General features: G+C 42.8%; 3 protein-coding genes across 3 annotated transcripts; 1 reads left to right on the top strand and 2 right to left on the bottom strand.

Moving 5' to 3' along the window:
• Positions 1-585: 585 nt before the first annotated feature.
• On the top strand, positions 586-10,589 carry LOC128306474 (uncharacterized). Its single transcript, XM_053044004.1, has 13 exons — positions 586-647; positions 3,761-3,957; positions 4,022-4,293; positions 4,550-4,779; positions 4,874-5,139; positions 5,206-5,610; positions 5,679-6,203; positions 6,273-6,656; positions 6,733-6,969; positions 7,041-7,285; positions 7,395-7,612; positions 7,683-10,371; positions 10,445-10,589. The coding sequence occupies exons 1-13, from the start codon at positions 586-588 to the stop codon at positions 10,475-10,477; spliced, it is 5,763 nt and encodes a 1,920-aa protein (XP_052899964.1). The 3' UTR covers positions 10,478-10,589.
• Positions 10,590-11,002: 413 nt separating this feature from the next.
• Positions 11,003-14,136, bottom strand: LOC128307078 (uncharacterized). The gene is made up of 9 exons (XM_053044798.1): positions 13,775-14,136; positions 13,571-13,668; positions 13,345-13,499; positions 12,771-13,270; positions 12,633-12,702; positions 12,099-12,562; positions 11,625-12,030; positions 11,349-11,538; positions 11,003-11,269 (listed from the first exon to the last, which is right to left on the bottom strand). The coding sequence occupies exons 1-8, from the start codon at positions 14,003-14,005 to the stop codon at positions 11,498-11,500; spliced, it is 1,965 nt and encodes a 654-aa protein (XP_052900758.1). The 5' UTR covers positions 14,006-14,136; the 3' UTR covers positions 11,003-11,269; positions 11,349-11,497.
• A 621-nt stretch (positions 14,137-14,757) lies between these two features.
• Positions 14,758-17,185, bottom strand: LOC128307111 (UNC93-like protein). The gene is made up of 8 exons (XM_053044840.1): positions 17,156-17,185; positions 16,955-17,080; positions 16,335-16,740; positions 16,037-16,268; positions 15,673-15,974; positions 15,460-15,591; positions 15,190-15,386; positions 14,758-15,121 (listed from the first exon to the last, which is right to left on the bottom strand). Exons 1-8 carry the CDS (start codon positions 17,183-17,185, stop codon positions 14,996-14,998), a joined length of 1,551 nt encoding a protein of 516 aa, XP_052900800.1. The 3' UTR covers positions 14,758-14,995.
• Between the last annotated feature and the right edge of the window lie 10,059 nt (positions 17,186-27,244).

Here is a 27,244-nt window from a genome sequence, read left to right as displayed (position 1 = left end):
AAAGACAAACGGAATGCACTAAGTAAAGGGGAGGGGGGGGGGAAGAAGTGAACTAAAAAAAACAACAACAAAGGACTCTTAAACCGTAGTATCCTCGGATGTCATCTTTATAGTACGCTGTGTCCTTTGCGACATTCGACTCCCCACTGTCAGTGCAACCGAACCCACGTTGCCACCACTAACGGGGGTCTAGTTTGTAGTATTTTATTTGCCAACCACTATTTATTGTAATTAAAATTCGTTTCAACTGTATCAACAATACTACGTAGTAAGTTATTTTATCGTTCCTATTGTACAAAACTCACGCTTCATCCTTGCGTCATGTAATATCTTGAACAACAGCCAGTAGTGCTAAAATAACGAATGACCGAATAAAAGAAGGAGGGAGAGAAAATGGTCCAAAATCAAATGCAAGTGTAGTTCCTGGTCTGAAGACGGAGATTCACGCACCGAAATGACTCAGTGACAATGTCCGAACTCGTCTATCATTGAGCAATCAAGCTAAGTAATCCAGCATGGTAATGGCAGGTACTCCAAACTGATATTACCATTGTCAGAAGTACAAGGAAGTATTAAGTGAAAGAAATGTATTCGAAGCGCAATTCCTCAAATCTAAGTCAAGTCCTCGTCATGTTCAAGTACTGCAAGTAGTTCAAGTCTTCGTAGTACTCTCTTAAATCCGAAGTCACACTACTACACTTATTTTTACTAATTATACGTTTCATCAGTCTTAGCTACTGAGCATCGTTCTAGAAGAAATTAAATTCACCACCTTTGGTGTTAGACTACTTTCGCAGATTATTTGATTTATAAGGCACGTGAGTTCAGGTTCTGTGCAACAATGTCTAATGGTGTGGTCTATTATTACCCCAGACGTGTCGCGTCCGACAGCATTATTGGACATCACGCAGAACACTCCAAAAAGACAGCATCTCGATTTGTTCGGGGGTGAGACGTTGCACACTTTAAACAAACGAGACCGTCACAAGAAAATCCCGTGGGAATATTCACTGCGTTCGAAATGCTGTAGCCCTTAACCCAACAAAAAAAAAGGTACACACATACACCAAATATTTCAATGATTCGTTGTCTAGCAGCTAGCTGTACCACACGAACAACGACCATTCCATCATCACGTCCGCATCTTCGTTCTCAAACAAACTTCCTCTACGCGCCGCAACTCATCGCGTCTCGTCCATTTCTCCAAAGCTCAGAAGCACCGATGTATTGCCACGGGGCCGGTCAAACTTCACTTCCGGTTTGATACACCGGTGCAGTGTTCGGCGCAGAGTGCGCGTACGCTTCGGCTGCACTTGTTCGAAAGAAAAAAGGGATCGCTTTCGGAAAATATTTGCCTTTTCCACTCGTGGTCCAATCCCCCCTCCCATCCCCACACTACCGACCACCACTCAACCCCCCCCATTACCCCTCCAGAGAAAGGCATCCCGCGCTGAAAACCAGCCCGATCCCTTTCGAAGTTGGACGGACGGATTGTTTGCGACAAGGTTATAATGCTCGCCCAGTAGGCACGGTGTGTGTGACTTACCCTTTCTTCGGACCCCGCGAGACACTGTGCTAGCCTCGCCAGTAAAAACCACGAGAGCTCGCATTCGAAGATGTGGTTTTTTTTATTGTTTCCTTCATAAAGTTATTGTTTTCTTCTGCACCGTGGTTAAACTTTATTTTTCGTTGTGGTTTGGAATATCAGGATATTTACTTTTCGATTTCTCCCTTCGCGGCGTTCAAAACCTCTCCGGATTGCTATACCGCAAGCGTTGTTGATTTTTATCTAAGTTGATTTATGTACGAACGTTCAGCACCGTTAAGCTCGCACGGACAATCATTCATCTCGTTAGCGATGCCTTTTTCACCAATGCTCGCGTGTGTATGAATCCCTTTTCTCTCTCCTTTGCTTTCGCTTCGACACCTTGGTGCCAGTCTAGAACTATCGCTTACGATGAACCTTTTTGGTTTTGTTAGGTAAAAGGTAAAGGTAAAATCTCTTCATTTTGTACATCAATTGTGGAATCATTTTTTTAATAAAAAGTACGAACATGGAATAAAACATAAATTTGATAATATAAAAATATATAGATAAAAATACTTGTTATATATGATAAATATATAATAACTACATATATATTTTGTTTACATATATTTATATATATCTTAAATATATGAAAATTAAAAACAATACTTTTATATGCCAATGTGTGCCAGCTGTATTTTATAAATAACCCATTTAAACAGACTTTGGATATCTCAAGAAGCATTTCAAATATGTTCAGATTGGAACGAAATGTACAGTTTTACTTAAATGTAATCAAAGAGGGCAAATAAAATTCCCAATTGTTACTGGTTTGGCTGGTTTATGTTACGATACGATACGGGCTGATCTGGATTCTCTGATCTACACATATAAAATAAAGAGTAATTAGTTATGTCAGGCTGAGTCATGGTTCATCTGCATGAAGCGAGTATTATGTCATTGCTAGAATGATATGCCCGTCATCAATGCTTCTATTGTCTATTCAAAATAACCACTACGTGGTCTTTGAAGATATTAGCAGCTTGAGCAATAGCACCAAACGCCATATCTCAAATAGGTCATAACGCATTAGCTACTGTATCAAAACATGACTAGTTGCTAAAATTGTCACTTCAAGGTGAATGAGATATTCGCAACGTCATTTGCTAATTATTTGCGTCGAAGAAAAATGTAATCCAAGACGAAATTATTGGCGTAGGTGACGTGTTAGACAATTGAACGGCAATAAAATAAAAAAAATTGTTTTTGATAGCCACAACAGACGATGTTCCACATGAGCGACGGTTGAATGGTTCGATCATGCACGGAAGCTCGGCAGCTCCGGGACACTCATGTTTCACGCCTTGTTCTCAGAGATGAATGAAAGAACTTGGAGGCGCCACCACGGTAATATCGAATGATGTAACGTAGGGTCGCCAAAATATTGGCGCAGTTAAGCAAACAATAACGCGAGCTTTACAACTGAAAGACGACCTTCGTGACCTATTCCGTTGGACATCTCCAATTTTACCACCTGCCGGATCATTCTCAAAACTTTTAATCCACGGTTCAGTCTATCGTGCGTCTATAGATAAACGCCGGTCATTGCCTTATATTCTAATAAACTCTTTTGGCGCTCTGGGACGTTCTTCGTCTTCCAAAACAAATACAAATCATAAGCACTAGGCGTCTCCACTGATTAGTATTTCAGTTCTTAGTCCAGTGGTTATTTGTTATTCAATTGTCATTTTTGAAAATATAATCTTCAAGAATATCTATTGATGGTCTTGAACAGGTGTTGAAAAGCTCTCTATGTAAAATATTCTTCCTGTATAATTAGAAGATGCCCTCAATACTTCAATATGTAATGAAATATTGAAAATCTTCTGTAGAATCCGAATATAGATGGAAAATTATCCACATTACCACATAACCTTTGGGGTTTTTAACATTTCAAGTATTTTTTCTGGGAAAAGCTGGTAATTAATCATATTTAAAATTCAAGATTTTGATTTGATCGTATTTTTAGTACAAAAATAGTCCAGATTCACGACTAATTAATTAACATTATCCCATAGTACATCGAAACGGTCTATATCAGCAGCGATTGCGTTTATGGTACCAGATTGTCAACTGAAACACCCATACAAGCGCAAGATTTTTTTTGCGGATGAATCTCTTTCGTACAACGGTAACGTTGCTAAATCGCCATCATTCGCAGTCTTGATTTAGCCGTGGAGCGGGTCCTTCACAGTACCGGAGCAGCTGCAGTGTATCGAACTACGCGCCAACATCACGACCGAAATCGTGTGCAAGAATAGAAAGAAAGATGTCGCACCCGTGGTGCCGTCATGTGGTTTTGTGTTTAGTTGTGCAGTTACTTTTGCTGTGCGTTTGCGTACAAAGGATAAACAGTATTACTGTTCCACGTAAGTAGCTTCAGGTCGGGATCGTGATTTCTAGCAAATGAGAGCTATATTTGATCACTTACAGTGGAGCCAAGTTCTGTAGAGGTCACTACCACCATTCCCACTATCACCACCTCGCAAGCAAGGGCAGCGAAGCACACAAATGCTGCCGGCAGCTTTCGATTACCTTGCTCATCCGTGAAACCCTTCTTATTCGAACGATCTTCGAATAGTTTAAAGCTTTATTTACTCGATGCGATCGGACTGCACCGCTTTGAAAATGAAGAATCAGGTGGCATTGTTCAATCACACATTAGCACCCTGCCAAAGAAGTACGAAGAGGCTATAACGCTACAGGTATGGGTACCAGATATGATTACGTTTGCAATAGTAGTTGCAGCAAAGTTTGTGCTGATAGTGGTGATCACCATTGAAATATTCGCGGTGTCATTAGTACCATTAGTAGTTACATCGTAGTACGGTAGTGGTTGTATTAGTTACAGTTATGGACACATTTTAGTTGCACTGCGCAGAATAATCCTTTTAAGTATTTTTTTAGGAATAGTTCTTCAAATTAATTGAAAAAAAAATCAATTTGTTTTTTTTATTTAAGATCCTTGATATTAAACTCGGAGAAGCAGATTATGTGCTCTTCGTTGTTACCACTGACCAATGGCACAATGTCTTCTTAGCCCACCAGAACGTTGGTATTGGACCAACCAGTGCTCAACCTATACAGCGTATCAAGTACTCTGGAAATTTTTCCAAAGCACAACTACTTGAATGCAACGGTAACATTTACATGGTAACGATCGTCACATACGCTACTACTGGGAAAATTCGGTAGGTTCATGTCTCTGCTTCTGCAACTGCTGAGTTGCTAAACACTACCCTAACCTGAATTATTTCTTATCTTATTAAATTTAACGGACGATAGTGTCTACCGCTGGCAGCAGTCATATTTTTCTCTTGAGAGTACCAAGGAGGTCTTATCTATTGATGATGTACGGTGCCATTGTCCCAGTACACTGTTGCTTCTGGCACTCGATTATGGCCAATTACCGGAACGCTCACTAAACCACGTACTGTTACTGGATAATGCAGAACGTCCAGTGAAGGTGCAGGAAATGTTCTTCCTGTACAGCTCGTTGCCATCATTTGCTCTCGGCGATGAACTATACCTTATACGGCACGTTAGCAGAGGTTAGTGTTTGAAGCAAACTCTTTAAAACTACCCGAAAACTAATTGTCCTTTGTTATTTCCTGCAGATAAATCATATCTTTATCAGTGGAGTGCTGAAGGGAGATTCGTACGCTTGCGTAAACTATCTCAGCATCCAGAACAAATCACAACCTATACAAATTGGGATAGTACGCTAGCAGTTGCGTTCGAGGATAACATTCGGCTGTATAACAGCAACAAACAAAATCTGTTGCGTGTCGAATCTTCCTTTTCGCTGCATGGAGACAACTCATCCGGACCTTTGACGCAGCTTACACCAGGATCATCCGGAGAAAAGTTAAAGATGCTTTACGGGCTACGAACTGACGACAGTGAGGAAGTTATACTAGCAACGGAATTTTACTGTCCTGCACAAACCGAACACGCCCCAAACTCAACTGCATTATATATCTACAAACTTTCCATAAAGAGCGTCGCACGATCAGCAGAAGGTTAATTTCCATCCATCTCGAACTACCAATTTAAATCAGTAAGACACTAATGTCGATTTTGTTCACAGCGACAGCACAGGAGCACGGCTTTCAGACACTCAACAGTTGTCTACATCGGCTCAAGCAGGAGCTAAACGAACGTAAAAAATGGATCGACCTCATTCGACTGCAGTTGTCACGCAAGAATCTACTATTCGACGCCATCACACAAAGTGATCCGGCCAAGTCGACTCTCATCCACCCGTCAGTGACGTTGACCAACGTGCTCTTGCCGCACAATAATCCAAATCTATTGCCACCTTCGCGTACCATACTGAATGGGCAATCGCTTCTTCTACGCCACTATCGCGTAGCTACCGATCTCAACCAGGTGCTACTGCTCAATCGCGAACGAACAGAAATTCGCGGTGATCTGCACGTATCCGGCAATGTACGTACGCGCTGTTCCAAAATTCGTGCCGTCAACGCTCAGGACAGTTACGGTGCGGATCCTAAAAAGAGACGAATGCGTTCCACTGTACATGTGGCGGGAAAAACTTTCTATCGCGTCGTGAAGGCGAAGGAAATTGTGTCTGATTCAACGCTAAGCAAACGTAAGCATACAGAACGCGTTTAAACTTTCTTGCTCCTAGTTATTCAACATTTAATCTCGCACACCGCAGGTTGTTTGCTGCGTTCCAAGATGAATGTTTTGCATGGTACGATGCAGCTGGACGAGCTGAATACGCAATCTGTAAGAGTGGAGCAGGGCAGCATCAATCACATCGCGGTACCAACCCGGAAGGTACTGATGGATGCAGCTAAGCATGGTTACCGGGGACATAAGGTATTCCGTAACGTTAAATCTTTCCGGTTGAATACGCACCATCTTAACGGACACCCACTATCGACGGAAATTATTGAATCTGGGCTGAAATACGCAAACGAGGGCATAACCATCAAGACAGATGTGTGTCGGACACGCAATCTCATTGTTCGTAATAGTGTGAACGATTTTCCACTGAGACAGCTAGTCTTTATGCATCAGCATACCTTACATATCAAAGGTAAGGCGGCTTAACGGCTTAAGTTCTAACAACTTTTCATCTTTTATACATTTATTCTTACTTCTGAATGTTCCAGGTAATCTTTTGTTGGGAGATCAAGTATGTGTGAAAAATCTCCAGTATCGTCGCACATTGAACAATATTCCGAAGGAAGATCTGCTGGACAGATTATCCAACCAAACCATCTCCGGTCCCGTATTCGTGAGCAAGGGCTTCACGCATAATCTTCAGGTGCGTCAGGTGAACGGGGAGCTGCTGGCTAACTATGCCACCACAACCCAACCTAACCGAAATGAAGCACTGCAAATACAAGGTGAGTTTGATATAGATTATACGCAGAACGGATGAAGAGTTCTGTCTGTTTTATCTTTCACCCTTTTTTAGCATCTGTGCGTGCGGAGAAAATGATAGTTCTTGGTGATCTCACTGCAAACCACGAAGAACAACAGTTGACCCCACACATTGGCACTAGTCCGGGTGACTTTAGGCAGCTATACACCGGCAAAGTCGTGCTGAACGGTACGCTACAATTAAAGGTAGCCAATATAAATGCACCAAATGTTACGATCATGGGACAATCTGTAACAAGTAAACCGTACCAGCAGTACCTGTTGCGCAATGAACGTCAGGTTGGTTAAATGTTTACAAACAGCTATCGTATTGCTCTTTTCACAATTTCTTTCTCTCTCGCACACACCCTTTTTCTCTCTCTCTCATTCTTTCTTTCTCTCGGAACAGGTAATCAGCCATCCGATTGCGTATCATACTGCACAGTTTCAATACCTGTTTGCAAACACACTGAACGAAGTCGCACTATGGCAGTTCAGCTTAACACACCGGAACTGGCAGAATAGTTTCTATCTGCAGGATGTGGCTGTGCAAGGCAATGTGCGGCCTGCTCGGATCGCTAAACGGTTGCATTCGGTGCAGCAGAACCGCATCGACGTTAATGCGCAGTAAGTAGCAGATCAACTCACTCATCTTTGTGTGATACATCCTTCCTAACACCTCTTTTTCGTTGCTTAGTATTCGCGTTTGTGATGTAAAACATTTCACCGACACTCTGCGTGTAACTCACCTGAATACCCACTCGATTGACGGTACCATTATCCCTGAAGCTCTCTGGCGCAAAACCGTCCCGTATGGGACAGCTAATGCTGCACCGAAAGTATTTTTAGGCCATACAGAGCTGCGACAGAGCGTTCTGCAGATCCGAGGTCCATTTCAAGCGGCTGGATTCAACGGTCGAACGTCGTACGATTTAGCGGAGCTGGCAAAACCACCTTTGCGACGTTATCACACGATGCAACTGAATGCTGTTAATGCTACCATGGCCAACGTTCGACAGATGGTGGATCTGTCACTCGATGATGTACTGCAACGCTTCGTTACTACTGTGCCCTATCATCACGGGTCCAGCTTAGGTAGTGTACCATCATTTGCCAAGATCGTTACGCCGGTTCATGTGCAGCAGATTCCAGTAGCCTCGGTGGGACATATCAACTTTTGTTCCGTCCAGCGGCTTCTACAAGAAACAGTCTCCAAACATAGTCGACCAGGCCGTTCGATTGCAGGGTATAAGCAGGTGCTTGGAGCGGTTAGCATTCCCAAACGACTCACGGTCAGCCGGATCAATAATCACGACACAGCACACCTGGGCCGTATCGTAACTCGTGGTCCAAATGCGCTACCACAGAGTATTGATAGCCGTTGGCGCTTCGGAACTGTCACAACTGGCTATCTGACCGCGAAGCTGATTAATCGCACTCCTCTCGCCCGGCTAGCCTTGCACTCCGAAGAAACGCTGCTACTACAGAGTGAGCTAATTATCGAACGGCTACAGGCGAACGTGCTGCAGCTTTCCAAAAATCCAAACTGGATCTTTGAACCCAACACTGGCTCCTCACTGATACACATTCCTCACGGTGTCACACGGTTACGCTGCCACGGTAGCATTCACAGTCACATCCGCGATCCGTCCCATCTGCTCAATCAGTTGCTACTGACGCCTTCTCTCGATCAAACTAGAGCCGTAACTGGTGGGGTCGTTTTCGCTGGGCAAAATGTTCATTTCGGCAACTGTACCACACCTGCTGGAGGTATGATGCAGCGGATCGAACGAACTGCCCGACAATGTTTGCGAAGGAACTCGTCCCCCGACTTACGCTTGCCCGTTGTATTCGAGCAGGATCAGGTACTGCTGCAGACAGGACCGGATACGATGTCGATGCATGGGAACTTCCACGTTGCTGATTCTGGCTATCTTAAAGCACGCACCATCGCTGGCGTGAATGTGGCAGAACGTCTCGGTCCGGCTGCTGACCTTTATCGATTGTCACTTTCCCAAGGAGTCTCAAAGTTACCGATTGTCGCTGAAAAACGATTTTCCCAGGACCTCATAGCCACCGTATACAATCTCACGCTTGTGCCTGGCCCCACTGGCGACAGTTTCTGGTCCCGGTTGGCGCACTGTAACCATCCGACACTATACCCCTGCACAAATTCGTTGCATTTCGGGCAACCTGTGGTGGTGAGTGAACTATTGACAGCTGGACAGCTTAACAACGTACCGTTCAAGGGATTTTTCCACGCATTTGTAAAGCGCACATCAGCCCCAATTCACCAATCAAAGCTCCACCACATCCAAGACTTCCCGGGTACGCTAACCGTGTCGGAGTTGCGACTTACTGGTACAGCTACGATCCTAAACTACATCAACAGCATCCCACTCGGGGAGTTAATTTTCCATTCTACAACCAACGCCACCCATCAAATAGTGCCAGGTCCGAAAACATTCCGAGTCCTACATATAGATGGACCGCTTTCGCTGCAGCTGCTTAACAGACGCCCACTGTCACAGGTGAAGCGAGACTCGCTGTTTGTGGACGATGCCCATCAACTAGAGGCGATCATTTTCAACAAGCCCGTGCTAATTTCCGAACTGCACACACGCGTTCTGTACCACATTCGGACTGCTTCGTATCGTCTTGTGGCGGTAAATCCGACTGTCCAGATGCCCTCGGAGTTACAACTACGATCAGACCACCTTCATCCTCTGAAGATAATGCAACGCTCCAACAATGTTGGACGCGCACGCTCCAGCACGGAAACGCTTCGATCGCGAGAGTCAGCCAGCTTTATCGAGCTAGTAACCATGGATGCAGTCGATACGATCAGACTGCACTGTTCACCTGATCAGCGATCCCTTGTAGTGGAGTTGCGACGGCTTCCAACAAACCACACCAGTGAACAACGGCTGCACGATTTGCCACCAGCGACCGGATGCCTGCAGACGGTTGATGCATACAGCGTGAATCGAACGACACTGCTGATTCTACTACGGCACAAACACTCGGAAGAATCGCAAAGCCGAAATGTGACTATCAGCACACTCTATCAATACGATCTAGTACGAGGCAGTCTAACACCAGTCAAGATACCAACGCCAGGTCCAACCTGCCGCCATACACGCCTTCTGCAGCCAAAACTCGAAGAAATAATGCTTGCAACTGCCGGGTGTTTCGATTCTGCCATTTCCAGTGGAATAAAATTCTATCAACTCGATACCGAAGGGGTGTCCTTACGACTACGCCACTTTCAAACGATCGATCTGGTCTCCACAGTAGGCGCAATGAGTTCTACTGTCGACGGGACTACTCTGCTAGTAAAAGATGACACCATGCATCGGCATCGCTTCACTTACAGCTCGGTACAGGTAGGTTTAATTACACCTTAATTTTTCTTCATGATGTAAAAGATACTGAGACTGCTTTTTCTTATATTTTTAGGGCTGGACACAAGATGATGGTCAACTACCCTAAAACTGTGTATCTTATTCAAAGTAAGATAATACTTATGTTTTACGTTAACGCCGGGCGTTATCATTTATATACGTAAATGTGTTTTGTTATTCAATAAATTATTAAAAGAAAAAAACCTCCAACCCCCAATTATATTATTTCACAATTTCATGATCGACGCTCTTTGATGTGTTAAAGCGAATTAAATTCGCGGGGACATTATTTAAGTGAATAAAATAAATTATACATCGAATATTCAATATTTAAGGTTCCTAACTACCTTTATAACAAAATTAAAACACAAGCAGCCAAATTGCTCAGCAATGTACGAGAATATTTAATTTTATTTGGATTATAACCATGAACAGTACATCAGGCACGCCAAATTTTTAATTATTAGAATTATTAGTTTGATTAAAGCAAACTATATTTTGTTATTAAATTATGAGTATATAGAAGGATTTGAAATGCATCAGCAATATGTATATTGCCAATAATGAAAAATCAATAATGAGAAAATTTAAGAAATGATGAAAAGTAAAAGAATTATTGCATTACTTGGTGCAACTTGTATAAGAAATAAAGGAATCGTTTGCGAAAGTATGTAGCAGAATAAAAGTATAATAAAAATAATGATAACATAATTTGGAAAAGTGATGAAACGTTTGACGCTAACAGGGATCATTTAAGGTATCCTTGATAACGCATCCGTTCATGCACATATAGTTGTACATGTCAGCAATAAAAAAGTGATATTAAGTTCAATGCCCGCCAACATACTCTTAGCAAATCAAATAACAAATTGTAGTAAATCTATAAATTTGAAACAAAGAAAAATAATTGGTTAGTAAGCTTTCCCGTTATTAGTAATACGTAGTTCATGATAACTTACCAAATAAAATTAATAACAATTGATAGATAAAACAAACAATCGAATAACAATTGAAATATTCTATCAATCAAAATTAATCATTAATGGTGCCAAAATGGAGAAGGAGGAGCGCACTCGGTGAGGTGTCCAGTGATTGGTGCGCGGAAGGTTTATGAATTACTATCGTGCCCCGATGACAATGCTGATATATCTATAACAGATAATGATATGCATGTTAGCTATCTTATGACTGTTTATCGCACAATACAAAAGGATACAAAAAACTATAAAACTTACTATTTGTATCTCCTGCAATGGGAAAATACTGCACGTAGCACCCCGAATTATAGGGTATAGCTACATGTATCTTTCGTGGTTCCTGCTGCTGCTGTTGGTGCTGTTGCCGATCCTCTCGATGGCGATTGCGATGGCGTTGTCGTTGCCGCTGTCGCTGGTGCTGATAGGAATGTTGTGGTTGTTGATTATAATGGGTTTGTTGCGGTACTTGATGATGGTACGTCGGCTGTTGTTGTGCTTGCAGTGGTGAATCGACCACCATCACACGAGTATTCGATATAGATGGGCTCAGTTGGTTTGGTATTAGTGTAATGCGATCCGTTATAGCCAATGGTTCATTGGTTGTTAGGGTTGGTGTCTGTGGAAAATGTTTCAGTGGTGACTGCGTAGTCGCGTGAATTAATTGCTAAAATAAAAAAAAAAGTGTTAGATGAAAAAAACAGTTTAAATTTCAAACAGTTGCTTCTATCGTACCAGCGGCGGCGTGGTGGGACTGTAAGGAGCATAAACGCAGCCATGCACACCAATCGGATGCGCCCCATTATCGGACAATGTCAAATTATGCAGATCCGATGTTAACATGCCGACATTACTAGCAGCATAGTGTTCGGAAGGTGGTGGCATATAGAAGCTCTGATAAGGTGTAAAGTATTCGAATGGAGTATCGATTCTACCGAAATAGTCCAAATGCTGGACAGGTTGTAGCGCAGCCACTGCTCCATCCGTGTTCTCAGTGTTCATCAGTGTTGTGTTAACAGCATATGGTTCGGAAGGTGGTGGTATATAGAGATTCTGATAAGGCGCAAAATGCTCGTATGGAGAATTGATTCTTCCGCAAATATCCAAATGCTGGACAGGTTCCAGCGCAGTGCAGCCATCAGTGTTCTGATGCGCAACATAATTAGCATTTAATTGCGGACTTTTTTGTTTGTAAGACTCTAAGATAGAAGATAAAACACTGGTATTAGAAACATGTCAGACCTAAACGAAAGGCATTATATATCTTACCTGCTGGCAACAATGCACGCGAATAAACGGATTTTTCGCCATTCATTTCATTTTGGATTCTTTTCTCATTCTAAAAGGATTTACAGAATTTATAGGTTACATTTACATATCCAATGCATCACAGGCGAGTTAACAAACCTCCAGTATTGCGTTATTCCTTTCCGTCCGCATTTCTTGCCACACATCGTACTCCACATTCCGATAGATACAAGGATCAAGCGCTTTCGCCACCTTGTAAGGGAATGGAGTGATGCCGAGGGCGAGAAGTTGTCGCACACAGGAACTTTTCGAATCCGTAAGTAGCGGATTGGGTTTATTTCGTCTGTCCTGAAGGTAGTCGCCAATGTAAGCACGGCATCCTTCTTCTAATCCGTACTGTTCGAAATAATCCCTTATGATGAAAAAGTAATGCTCATTGTGAAAATGGCACAGATGCGGATACATCAGCACGCAATTCGTATCTTCCGGTTTGGATAGTTGCATATGCAATCCATCCGGTGTAATGGCGGTAGTTGTACCATCGGTTTGCGTTGCGTATCTAAAGAACTTATCCTCTGGATCGTGCAACATACGTTCGACGGAATACTCGACGTCTGGCAAACCTAGTACTTTTGTGTACAGCAACTGATAAACTATCGCTAAAAGGTACAATATAAAACAACGCTTTAATATCTCCTACAGATCTTCTACACTGACGAGGTGTATATATTACCCTGACATTCAGCGGCTACTTTAATCGTTTCTAATGGGTACACCGCATCGAAATGATTATCACGACCGACGAAAAGCCGCCAGGTTACTTTATATTTCGGATTGTACACAAACCACTTGCCTTCTGTCAGGGGTTCGAATAGAAATATGTTTGCCCTGGAATACGAGTTAGCATTTTCAGGTGTTGAAAAACGTTATCCCATTATGATGCAATAGAAGTTACCTACCTGTACCGTAATGCCAGCGCTTTCAATTCCACCATACCGCCATACGTCCGCGGACGCAATAGGTTGTTCACGTACGATTCGTAAGCGTACTTAATGTCCTAAGAGAATATAAGAAAACACAACATTTGATCATACCGCGCATACTCCCAAATGTCACTTTTGCTCGGCGTATTGAGGTTAGGAGTAGGTGCCTCAAAGACATACCTTCACGAATATTCCCCGATTTCTGCGCATAAATTTCACACACTCCAGGCGAACCTTCTGGTGATAGAGCTGTATGTCGTATTGCAACTCTGATATAACACGAAACAATGAGGTAGAATCGGTAGCGGCATGCTTACGATAGTATCCTAACTCTTCTAGGAATTTGTTGTAAATGTCCGGCGATTCACGGCAGCCGAAACCGAAGCTTCGCTTAATTTCTTCCGTATTCATGTTTCGCTAATCTGTCACTTTATTCGATTACTTGGGAAACACTTTATTACTTCACTGGGAAGTAATTAACATCCCGATGCGGAGCACAAACAACACTCCTGATTGATTCGCACGCATGCAACTGCGCAACACAAGCGAAACTGTTTTCTTGGTAATATTGGCAACGAGACAATGCAACCGTGGGACATAGCGAACGTAGCAAGCACTGCAAACACATATGGAAGCTATGTACTAAAACAGTGATGCCAACCTGCTAGTTGGAAACGGTTGCCAGACTGTATTAAAATAATCTATATTTTTAGCACTCAAGGTGAATAAATGTATCGAGTATTTTAGAACTGTAAATTTATATTTTTTCAAAAACTTCGTTTCATAACCACCTTCACCGATGGGATGCAGGTATGTTTTTCAAACAAATATATTAAAAAGCTACTACTTTTTTTACGCTTAAATAAAACGTGACTATTGAACATTTTCAAGCATTTTAATTTTATAAACAGCCTGCGCGGCGTAATTTTATGATTTTTCGTCCTAGTGTTATAGAGTCATACGCGGTGATGTGGCACTGAACGTGTTAAGCATCTTTCGTATTAGAAGATTATAATAAGGATGGTTTGAGTTCGGAAATTTTCTCAATAAATCGATAAGCCGATAAATTTTTCAAACTAAATATTACCTCAATGTATCTATTAACAACTTTCTCTTTATCCTTCTGTTTGCAATGTACATCAATTGAAATGAATACACACGAGCACTTTGAGACTATCGTTTCTTGGCATGTCCATCAGTGCAGTGCATCGCTGATCGCGCTCAGGACATTCGAGTGCGCCTGGGGTTGTTGTGAACAGTGTCTTTTTAGCTGTTGGAACGACATTATGTAACTAACTTCTACACGATAATGCTTGTTAAAAAGCATTAATGGTAACAATCGTAGCAGCAGTAACGTTTCAAATGTTAAGAGATATGCTAGGGAATGGTTGTACGGTGACATCAGAGATGTGTTACGACAATATCTTCTTCCAGCTCATCCTTTTCGTCGTCCTCCTCGATGGCCTTTCGGTCGGCGTCCGTTTGCTGTTGTTTGGGGATTTCTTCCAGCTGCTTCAAACGCTTCTCCTAAATGAAAGCAATGAAAAACAATACTTGAAAACACACTACTCTGGCATCAACTTCCAGTAGCTAACCTTTTTCAGCTGACGGATCTCAACAATCGTATATCCGATCATGCCGGCCACCAAAACACCGAACAGTAAATACAGCTTCATGCGTGCACAAAGATTCGTGGAGTATGCGTAGGCAACGACGAATCCGACGGACTCCCACAGACGATAGTTCGAAAATGCAGCTTCCTTATTGCGACGGAACAAGGCACCATAAAGGCCTGGGGAATTGGTCGCGCAATATTAGTTGTAAATTTCACCAAACACTGCGTAAAGTTGTACAATCTGAATTACCGTTTATTTGTGTTTGCCACACGGCATCTCCGATACCCCACAATCCGGATAGTATGAAGAATACTATTTGATGATCGGGATGTGGTCGCCAGTACAACAGATAAATAATGCATCCTCCATGAACAATTGCTCCTAGGATGGAAGAAAAATGCATTTAGCATACAGCTATGGCATTACCTACCTCAGGAAAGTAGATAGAAAGTACACACTAACCTAGAATAATGATAACCACACGTCCAATGTACTTCATCGCCGATCCAAATATGATGGAGCAGATTGCGTTGACCACACCAAAACAAATCATCACATAGCCGATCTGATGGATACCCAGGGCGCAAGACACATACGCCTGCGTGAAGTCGGCACCGATAAACGCCTGTTCCATGCCGATGAAAACGGTTATAAGAATAAGGAGCTGCTGGTTCACCTTCTTCAACTGTTTGAACGTTGCCGACAGCAGTTGCATGCCTGATATTTCCGTTGCCGAAATGGAACCGCGTCGTCGTTCACCGTACCTGTTTGTCCGAAAAACGATAAAGTAAGTTTCCGCTCGTAATTTCCACTGATTGTGGTTTACCTCGAAAGTGGATCTAAGAATACAGCAACAATAATGACAGCTGCAATAATGCAGGATAGGTAGATGGCGGATATTTCAAAAATCTCCGAATCTGGCGGCCGTTGCAGGTTGGCATTGTCGGACGTTTCGACGACACAGAAGTTGGCACCGCAACTATCAAGGTTCGGGTCACTGCTGTGGGAGCCATTGCCATCAACTGCCGCTGCCGCACCATGTGCTCCGCTGGACAACACTACGACACAGCAATTACACTACTCAGTACAACCGATGCTTCTTCGGGATATGGTTCCACACTTACCAAGACTGGAGATCAGATTGCCCCACAGCTCAGCCGTTTGCCAGGCAAGGAAGAAGAACCCGAAGAACCGTACGATGATGGCTTCGACAGGTTGATCCGTCAGTTTGGCGTACACCTGTCCGAGCTGCGTTAGGTACGTGGCCTTACTAGCCCACATGGGTGCGGCACCCAAACCAAGCAGTATACCTGCCGGTATTAACGTGTAGAACTTGGGGTAGAACTGCGAGGCAATGTAAGGTGCGTAGCACAGCATGCTGACACACAGCGTCCATTTCACTGTCAACTTGCGAATGACGAGCGTCGGCAGGAATATGCAGGAGACAACCAATGCTGCATAGATGGCACTTAGTGACACCGTACCCAATCCTTCCTTCGCATTGATCGACGATTGCAGATTCGCTGTTCCCTAGAAAATGAGTTATAGTTGGTTAGCACAGCTTCATTGATCAACCATATCCAGGATTGTTATATGTGGGTCTGAGTGTCCAGTATTCCAGGAGTCTGAATATAGGGGAGAAGGTGGGAGGAGTCGTGCAGTGAGTTGAGAACCCAACATTCTTACCTGCACTCGAGTATATTGTAAATCTTGAAACAATGTCTAATGTCTAAGTCCCTATTACCTGGAAGGCAGTAAACTGCACCATAAACGCGACCGACACCGTGATGATGTTTTTAAGGATACGCCATTTTTCACCCTTTCGCAGCTGTACCTTCTCGCGCAATGAAGCCGTATCGGCTCCGTTATGCTGTACAATAGAAATAGTATTTTATTGCAAACAAAACTTCACATAGTGGTTGGCGGAATCATCCGGTACGGTTACCTTGTCGCTGTCCAATCCTCCACCGTGCATGGTTACGAGTTTCTTAGAAATAGCAGCTTGTGGTGTGCTGAAATTGAGAATTATATGACCGGTGCTGATTATTTGGACTGCAATTGTAGTACATCTGTGACGGCGTAGAACTTCCGTGACGGCGACTGACACATGCCAGCAAACTCTCAAACGTCACACCGAACATCTGCTGTCGTACGGAGCAGAAGCGGTGCTTCCGGTACGACAAATAGGCGCAATGATGGTAAGTAAGATCGGGCAGAATCGAGCAAAAGGGCTAAATCAACACGCTGACGTCTGATTGGGCGTATGACATTGTATTTGTACGTTGAGCTTTTTTTTTTTTGTTATTTATTGTGAAACAAAAATAAGCGTAATCATATTCTGCTGCTCTCTAAAGGGGACGCAGCAGTGGTTCGCAGGCTGATCACGTAGGTCGTACGTCACGCATCACGTATCGTAATGCATTCTATGGCATATCCTTCTGTAGACGATTATTTCCTTCATTTCAATCGCTTGCGAGCTGCACCGTAATTGCGATGAGCTATAATAATAGCAGTAGTAATAGTGTAATTTGTTCCAATTACTTTCGTTCAGCGGTATTGTTGCCGAATGTTGGGTTGAGCATGATAGACGCTGGCGTATTTTGTAACTGGAGCTCTGAGAACATCAACTCCACTGCTGAAGTTCAAGGTACCGGGAAAAAGTTACAGCTCGCCCGAAGTGTCCGAAGGGCGAACGGCGCAATTTAGCAAACCGCAGCAAATGGTGCGAAGTAATCAAAAGTAACCGGTGCAAGTAACTAACCCGACCTATAAACCGCGACCGATTAGTAGTACGGCGGATGTTCGAGCTGCGTCGCATCGACGCGAGGTGTGCGACATTCGCACACCGCACCCAGATAGTAGCATTGACAATGAAACAAAGTTGACAAAAGACATAATAATTTTCCCTCATTTTACCTGCGACATGAGAGGGCTTTCCATGCCATATACATATCATTGTTAAGGTGTGGGGAAGGGGCGAGAGGAAGAGTCACAGGGGGTGGTGGTTAGAGGAGAAGGTTTTTGGTACCGCTGCACCGACCTGCCAGACCGACAACCTGGCCGCTAGCAGGCAGGTTGTGCGCGTTTGCGAAGATGCGAAGATGATGCTGATGGAAGATAAATCGGTACGTGCGCTCGGGATGGACGCAACGGGTAGGTGTATGTGTAATTAGCATTTCCGGAAGCCCTAACCACGTGGCAGCGCTAGCGGTGCATGGGTGACGACGACATGGTGGTGGCGCGGTACCGGGAGTGGAGGTAGAATTTAGGGTCGTTTGTGTTTCCCTATCATGCTACGGTGGGAAATGTTAGGAAGAAGAACACTTGCAATGAAAGAGACGGTGACGCATACAAAAAAAAACGGTAGCATTCGAAGAATGCATTTATTTCACTGCTAGTAAATTAACTGCATCAGCAAAGTCCGGTGCAAAAAAAGAGGGCTTGCGATGGAACAAAGGGGGGGAAGCAGAAAAGAACAAATATCTCAAACTTATGGCTCCAAATCACTAAAAAGTATGTAAGTACTAAAGGTAAAATCATCACTTTCCCAAACATTGGCTGCTCTAGAATTGTTGGATATACACGACAGTTGTCACACGAACAATCTCCGCTACCTATTCAGAATACGATGCGAAATCGTGAATACTTTGCATTGGATTATACTATTGATCGGAATTCTGTTACGAAACCCGCAACTCCGATCGTTGCGTTTGAGGTTCGTAATTAACCTACCAGAACTCCTCATAACAAGACTTTACACACAAGAGAGATAAGAAGTCCACACTCCGAAAGTACGGAGTTCCAAAATTTGCAACCATTTGGGTAATTTGCCCACTAGCTGCACAATGCGCTTGGTTGAAGTTTGAAGTGGAACAGGGTTTCATCTCACACTAGACAGCAAAATACCCAAAACCCACACACATCGGTATCGTCACTCGGTGGCAGCAGTTTCTACCTTCACGTTTATCTCGTCTCAGCCATCTCAGCAATGTTTTTAACCCGTTTACACATTCCCTTTGTTGGTTTGTTTCTGTTTATTGTATCTTTCTACCTGGCCGTTTGGATCACCGCGTCTACGTTAAGTACAGTACACTTCTTGACTTGATGTTCGGTATGTTCAGTGTCATTTACGTTTAACTCTGCCTGGCAGTACTTCCATCCATTTAATTCCACTAGTTACAGTTGGTTTAATTCATTAAACAGATATTTCAACATCATAGAGGTAGATCAGAATGGTGAAAAAGATTCTTCTATGTTATTCTAGATATTCTTCAGCAGTCTAAAGATCACTCTGAGAATAGCAAAGTAGTGGAAGCGATGAAGTCTTGCTTTTTATTACAGCTAAATACCTAGCAAGTAATGAACTAACTCGCCACAAAAGCATCGTTCTTTTTCTTAAAAGTCACCGAGTTAATCTGTATCTCGTTTGACTTGGCTTCGTTTTGGTACGCTTGGTCACTTGGAAATCAGTAGTAAGATTTGGATGCTCACGATAAGATTGTCTTGTTTATCATACTGGGAAAAAAGTGGGGTGGGAAAGTTGGAAGCAGTGCACGCTGCCAAATATTGAAGACATCATTTATCTGCCTTGCCCCAGGTCAGTTCAATGTTGATGTGCCCTTAATGTACGTTGGCTATCGTGAAAATGCAGACCCCAAAAGCGTCTGTTTGGAGAGCCTTGATTCATTTCTTGCACCACGCAACGTGCAACCCGGCAAATATAAGGACGCGAATTCTAAAACGACATTGACCGTGCGCAACTGACGTGGTGATTGCAGAATTAGGTGAAGGTAGCCCGGTGAACTTGCGGCGAATAGCATACAGCATGATACGGTTTTAAAATGCACAACAGTATCTTCGTCAGTGGCGCAGTTAATCCGGCGCCCTGCTCATGACTTATTATTCTTACGCATGCGCGCTTCTCGCACATGGACGAACTGTAACAGGAGCTGTTTGCTGTCACTGTCCGAGGAAGGCACTGATCGGAACGATCGGATGGTACGGGCGCAACATCATTTCGTATTCCAGCCAGCGCATGGCGAAGAGCCGCTCGGGACATATGCAATGTGGGCAGCTGGTGGTGGGATAATCGTTAATCGTGCTGTTTCTTTGGACGTAGCCAATTTATTGGCAATGGCACGCGAGCTCCAATATGTTACGAGACTTACTGCAGGCGCGTAAATCACGTGCGCTTGAGTACGTTAGGAATAGGAAATATTATCTGCGACTTATGTATGATTTAATTCAATAACCAGCAGTTCCATGCAAAACAAGTTCAGTTTTGGGAGTCTTTCGCATCAAAGTGCTTCTACGGTTGTTTCGACTTGTATATGTCGGTTCCTTTTCGAAGGTCCTTATTGGATATTGGTATCTTGAGGGAGACCTTGAAATATTATTTGCTGATATTCAATGGTCAATAGGTCTTGGTTAATACGGCCTAAGATTCGTCTAAACCGACGTAAAATAAACGGAATAGCTGATCCCTGGAACTTGTGTACAGCTTCACTTTCACTCAAAAGGCTGAACTGAGGTTGATAAAGGACGCGTTTGATTGCATGACTTAGTCGGCGAAAATATTTGAAGCTGCGGCAGAAGGTGTTGTTCCAAGTGTTCACATCCGACAAGAGTTACAAATTTACTCATATAAAAAAAATCACAAAATCACACTAAAACGCACATACACCCATACACACACACGCGCGCGTTGCAAGATATTCAAACGCAGAGATACACTTAACAACCGTTGCTGGGAATAAGGAAGAACCATTCGGGGTTACTTACAAACAGTACCGCGAGCTGAGACCGAGCACCGGGCTCACCGGGATGTAGTTGAAACGGTTGCAAACAGTTTGAAGCGTTCGGTAAAGGGAGCCGAAAACACCGGTGCTTTCATTCAACAGCCAAAACACGAGACACTATCAAACCCCAACAGCCGACCGGGCGGGCACCGCTGGAATTGCAGGCAAGTCTATCTCTGGTGACTTCGCGCGAGCGACTAAACTGCAGTCGAGAGCCCACCGTCCCAGCTCGGGGAGACGAGCCCCGTTTGTTGGAGATGATAGACCGTTCCGAATGCGAAGCGCTAGCACAGCGTTGGCGGGGTCATTTTTCATCCCCAACTCGTACAAAACACCGCCACGCGCGCCACCGTACCGCATGCATCGCATGGTTCGGCCACTGCCACAACACCGGAGATGACGACGACGACGTCCGGAGACGTCCGGGGTTGAGTTGTTTATTGGTACTACCGTTTGCTCTTTTTTTTTTGTACACTTTTCTCGCACCCACGAACAAGAACCATGGCCCATTCGACAAGCGCTGGGTGTAGATAGCGTACAGCCTGATTCTGGCACGGTAGCAAACGTCACTCGGGAGATCGTCATAAATATGGCTCACTTAGGATTTGGCTAAGCAATCGGTAAATAATCCGACGCCAGCACCGTAAGCCTTGAAGGTAACACCGGACCATGTGATTTCGTCAGTTGACCTTTACGTCACGCAGGCTCACGCGGACTTGTGCTACTTAGTGGGGCGAAGCGCTACAACACGGGCAGGAAACGTCCTTGAACGATCGGGATCTGCCCGAAACGAAGTATTTAGAGCATGCTGCATGAAACTTACATTGAAAGATATCACAGAGCAGTGTACTAATAATACTCTCACATCTTATTATTTACGCAATAATATTAGTAGATCAAGGTCTAGCTCTGTGAACTGGCCGTCGATTTTAAAAATATGCCTTGAGATGCTAAACAAATAAAATCACATCAACATAAATCGGCACCAATCAGCCGATTGCTGATTAATCAGCTTATCAGCAATAAACATCTTATATCTAGTGGATCAATGCAATATATGTGTGATATCCATGTAAGGAACGAGACTCTACCTACATTTACTCTGGCAGGAGCCTCTTCAATGACTTCCATAGTATAGTCGTAGTAGTAAGTGATTTATTTAATTTTATATTATATATTGAATACTTTTTACAATAGCATTTTACATGGAATTCATAGAATGCATTACCTGTCTAAGCGACTAGTTCACATATTGCAGGGAGTGGATCTCATAGGTGGTGTGAATATTTTTAAGATGTTGAATAATGATCGGCATTTTACATGTTTCGTGTAATAAGGATGAGCGACACCAAGAAGGAACGTTTAGTATAAATTTAAGATATTTGTTTTGCATTCTTTGCAGTATTTTTATTTTGTGGAAAAAAATGGAATGGAATGACCATTACCATGACCAGAAATGGAAGGCATGACCATGACCTAATAGGTCTTTAAGCCATGAAGAGAGAGAGAGAGAGGGTGTACATAGAAGAATATCGCATTTAAAAACTTATCGTACTAATAATGTTTTAAAATTTATACATTAGATAGCTCCTTTTGAAAATACGACATTGCCGTCATAATAGAAATTAAATAAAAAATATAGCTCCTTTAGTAAAAACATATCTTATAATCAATATGCCAACACCTGTAGAGACTACGATTCGAATATAGTGCAAACCAGGTATTCTTCTACTTTAGTGAAGGTACAACCTCAAGAGAAGTTGGGCAGTCACTTCATGGTTTCATTGATTTTCTTGAGTTAGTTTTGAGTATTGAGTAATAGTTAGAGTTTGGTACCTGTCTTGTTGTGAGATAGACCTGCGAAATTCTTGCGAAATCACACAACTTAATGAACTATCACACAATTCGTATTCTGTGAAGATAGTACAACTAGATCTCCTGCCATTTATCACTAAAATTCTCTCTCTTTCCCTCTCTCGCTCATTTTTTTCGCCGTCTCCAGAAAAGTATTCAAACCGGTGCAGAGCTGTTACAACAAACTCGGAGCGGATTTTGCTGGAAAATACAAGATTCCGCAAGGTTTCCACGAGATGTGTAACGTGCCGGAGTGGTGCGGAGTTATCAGCGAGGTGGTAGATATGTTACAGAGATGAACAGCATAAATGCTAAACGTGTTGATAGTTTCGGTGGTTCACGCTTATTCATTGTAACTAAAATCAAAACTTGGCTCCCGGGTTGCACGAGTTGTGCCCTCGGCATGACAGTGCTGATCTTAGTTAGACGATCGTTCGGCACATGCGCATTTTTGCAGTTGGTTCCGTTATCATTGCTTGTGCCGTATATAAGTCAACAAGCCAGGAAAGGGTGCTGTCGTTGGTGAATTGTGGCAAACAAGATATCTAAACATTAGCTCCCGGTTAGCTGAATGGACTGTGATAGCGCCAGCCTTTCGTGGGATGTGGGGAACCAGAAGCACTATCGGAGTATTTTCATTAGTCACACTGACAGATTCGCACACCGGTAGAGTTTTTCCAGTTACAGTCCTCAAACAACAAATCCAAAAATAGACCACATCTAACATTTAATTTTAGATAAAGCTCAACACAAGGCGAAAGAAGAAACTAATTCGTAAAATGTCTCCAAATTTGCTATATCCGCTCATTAGTTTTTTTTTATTCTTCAATCAGCTACCGCTGCCGATCACGGCAGGCATTGCGTTTGCAGTTGTTTTTTTCTCCATGTGCACTGCGCCGCACGGAAATCGTGAACACCGTTCCATAGCTCGCACGAAGGTTGAACTTGATTTCCCGCCATTGTAGTTTTTCTTGACAACAGCTAAATGACAATTACATGCTGTATTATCTAACATTAGTCGCATATATCTACACGCCGCATCAGGTCTCACTAGTGAGAAGATGGGAAATGGGACCGGGCAGGCAAATTGACGACGCATGCTGGTGCATTGTACCGGTAACCATCGGCCGCCATTATTCGTGTGGGATGTGGGCGAAGTAGTGAAGAAAGGAAAAAAAACAGCAAAACGGCAGATGTATTTAAAACATTAACATTACAGTGATTGCGTCGCTGAAGAAAAGTCTCAGAGCTTATCATTTTGCAAAGCTCCATTGCTGTCGTTGGGCTTTCAGTGCAGCTAGCGCCATCTACCGGACGCTTCATTTGATGTAGTAAATAAAACTGAGAGGGGCTTCAGGAAGTTGTTTTTTCAGAGTTTTATTATTTGAAGAATTCTGATAATTTAAGAAAAACAAACGTCTGCAAATTCGTTTAGGCAATGCAGTTAGAAACATCTTTTCATTTAACTGCCTTTAGATGGTCTAATGGGCTAATCCAATCTTAAATACATTCAAAATAGCTTACTCTCAGTAGACGTGTAGCAAACAAATAAAACACTCACATCAACTTTATTCCAACGACGTCCTGTTCAATATGATTTAAAGACTAACAATTCCACACGTCCAGCTTGCATTTGCTAATCTTGAACGCCCTCCCTGCTACTGGGCTCCAGGATTGCTGTTTATGTTTTTTTTTTCTGCTTTTGCTTTACGATACCGACCGATCCATGCATCCGTCCAGCCAAAATATATAAACAACCTGAGGCGTTTGTACATCATCAAACCGCCTGTGACGATGGGTGATGGGACAGCCAACACATTAAACGATGCCGCAGGGTGAACAAAGTTTCCGTGTTGCCGATCCGCCGATAGCCGACCGGGGGACCGGGCACAGCGAACGAAAACTAAGATTTGGCGAGGCACTATCGCTCGAATCGCACGATTAAAGTCTGTGGCTGAGGCAAATAATCCACAGCAATATTCTAGCCGGCCCTGTTGCTTTTCTACTGCGCGTTAAAGCAATTGAAGTTAACGTTTAAAAGTGGAGAAAATGTATATTCACAATACACAAACAATCAATGTTTGCACGACACTAAGGTAACGCACAGCAGCTGAAAAGCGAGGTAGAGAGCGTTGAGCGATGAAGGTTAGCCCGTGTTCGTTGGCAACGAGTAGCGAGGAAACGTTTGAAGTTGATCGGTGTAAGTAGCTTTTACATCGAGCATGCCGTTGGCAAAGCATCAACATGGATTAGATTTTGCACCTCATTACCACTCAGCAAGGGGCACTGCTGCTGACCATGGAATTGGTCGTACTCACCACGCGCTAACAGTTGGTACCGTGTATGTACCGCAAAGGATCGACTTTTGGCCTTTTGGCGTTGGCTTTAATGCGCTAGTTTGGTTGGTCGAGGTGTTGCCGCGTAGAATATGCGAGCGCAATCAAAAGATTTATGAAAGAAAATAATCATTTTCGTTTTCATTTTTACATTTTGGAATGCTGTGAATTTAAAAAAAAAACCAATACATATTTTTCTTTACATTCTTCTGGAAAGTAATAGTGCCAATTAAATAAGCTGTCGTCTATTATTTAGTCTCTTTGTTTCACTTCATTATTTTTAGCTTATTTTCGCCTTGATCTTTAACGTGCGGTTTGAAACCACGTAGTAGTTCCACGCCGCATATAAGAGAAATAACACACAGACCGTATGATCATTTTGTAATGGAATCAAAAGGAATACAAGAAGAGATAGAAGAATAAAACTAAATGATAAAATATTCAATAAAAGGAACAGAGAACAAGGCCAACATGTTCATAGTGGTGGCTGTAACAAGGCCATTAGCATTCCGGAAACAGAATAAATGACGTTCGTTACAATCGGTGCGTCTTTCGGTGCACGTAGAATATTATTTAATGATGTGTAGAAGCTGGGTGCATAGTTCGCCAATTAGTGTAGGAAAAATTTCAAGTGAGAATATTTAAGGTGGTTTTATTTATCAAACAACTGAATGTTTTTTTTGATGATGTATCAAAAGTGCTATATTTTAGTTTTTGAAGAAGAAGATAACTGCAATTACTATAAAGTGTTTGCAGTCATTAAATCACTATGCCTAACATAAACTACATTTAGGGCAAAGGAAATATTTTAATACAATGGAGGCGCATGGTGCCTCGTACTAATAAAAGGATCGCTTGCATGTGTATGTGTCATTCTGATATTTTTTTTATATTTTTATATGAAATAAATGCTTAGTAAAGCATAAAATAAAGATATTTTTTAAGCACAAATATTAAAATGTATCATATATTAGGGACAATTAAATTTTGAGTAGATACCCAAAAAAATTACATGTAAAAAAGTATTAAATTGGGTAGAGAACTAAACATTTTTCAACGTTACAAACCACGAATGATTATCCATCTAAACCGTAAAGAGGACGGAATAAAATCCATCAACATGAAGCCTTCCATCCGGTGGGATGAAACGTATGGAGACGCATGGTGTCTCATGGCTTTCGGGATTGAACTTCATCTATTGCAACATCTCCAGTTCGCCTTTTATATTGCAAAAAAAAAAAAAAATCCAGTACGAATGTAAGCGCATGCAACGTGTGCATCGCACAAATCGTGTCTAATTGTGTTTCGTTTGTTTGCATTTTGGTCCGACTGCAAGCACTCAAGGGATGTACAGACTGATGGGCGCAACAACAACAAAACGGCAAAAATTCACTTACACATCTCACCTAAGGACCAAGCGCTTGCAGTTTGCACCCCAGTGCCGCTGATGGCCGCTGGACTTCGTGCGCAGGCACGTCCCGGTACTCGTGCACAGCTTGCGCCTGGAGCAATGGTTGCCGAAACGCGGGTATATAAGCACGTGCCGTCTGCCGGCGGTCGCCACAGTACCGTTGAGTGACTTGCCAGAGTTTGAAGCAGCTTTCGCTCGCTGTCAGTGTGATTGGTTTCTTGATTCGGCATTGTGGCAGATCTGTTACGTTAGCAAGGTGTGAAAAAACTATTGCAAGTAGGTTCCCAAACCTCCAAACGCTTCGCAAAGGTGTCGTTTAGAAATAGTACTTCTGCTGTCGTGTTGTGCGATATACCGGTGAGAAGTTTTTAGTCAATAAATCCAATCTTTTTGTTCGGTGAAATACAAACAACTTATACACATCGAGTCAAATTCAAATGATCAAATTCAACCGTTGGTATACATTCTGGTGGACCCATACCTCTTTAGTGATATCCAAAATTGCTGGTCTAATTTTGCGATTTTGCTCAATATCGAAGATGGTGTTAGTAATTAACGGGATGTTCGCACATCTTCAATAGCAGGATTTAAAAAAAAATAATTATTTCATACGGGTACAACTTTAAAACATGCTC

Source organism: Anopheles moucheti, chromosome X (genome assembly GCF_943734755.1).
Source record: "Anopheles moucheti chromosome X, idAnoMoucSN_F20_07, whole genome shotgun sequence".
In the NCBI taxonomy this organism is placed as follows: Eukaryota; Metazoa; Arthropoda; class Insecta; order Diptera; family Culicidae; genus Anopheles; species Anopheles moucheti.
This window is presented reverse-complemented; position numbering and strand designations above follow the sequence as displayed.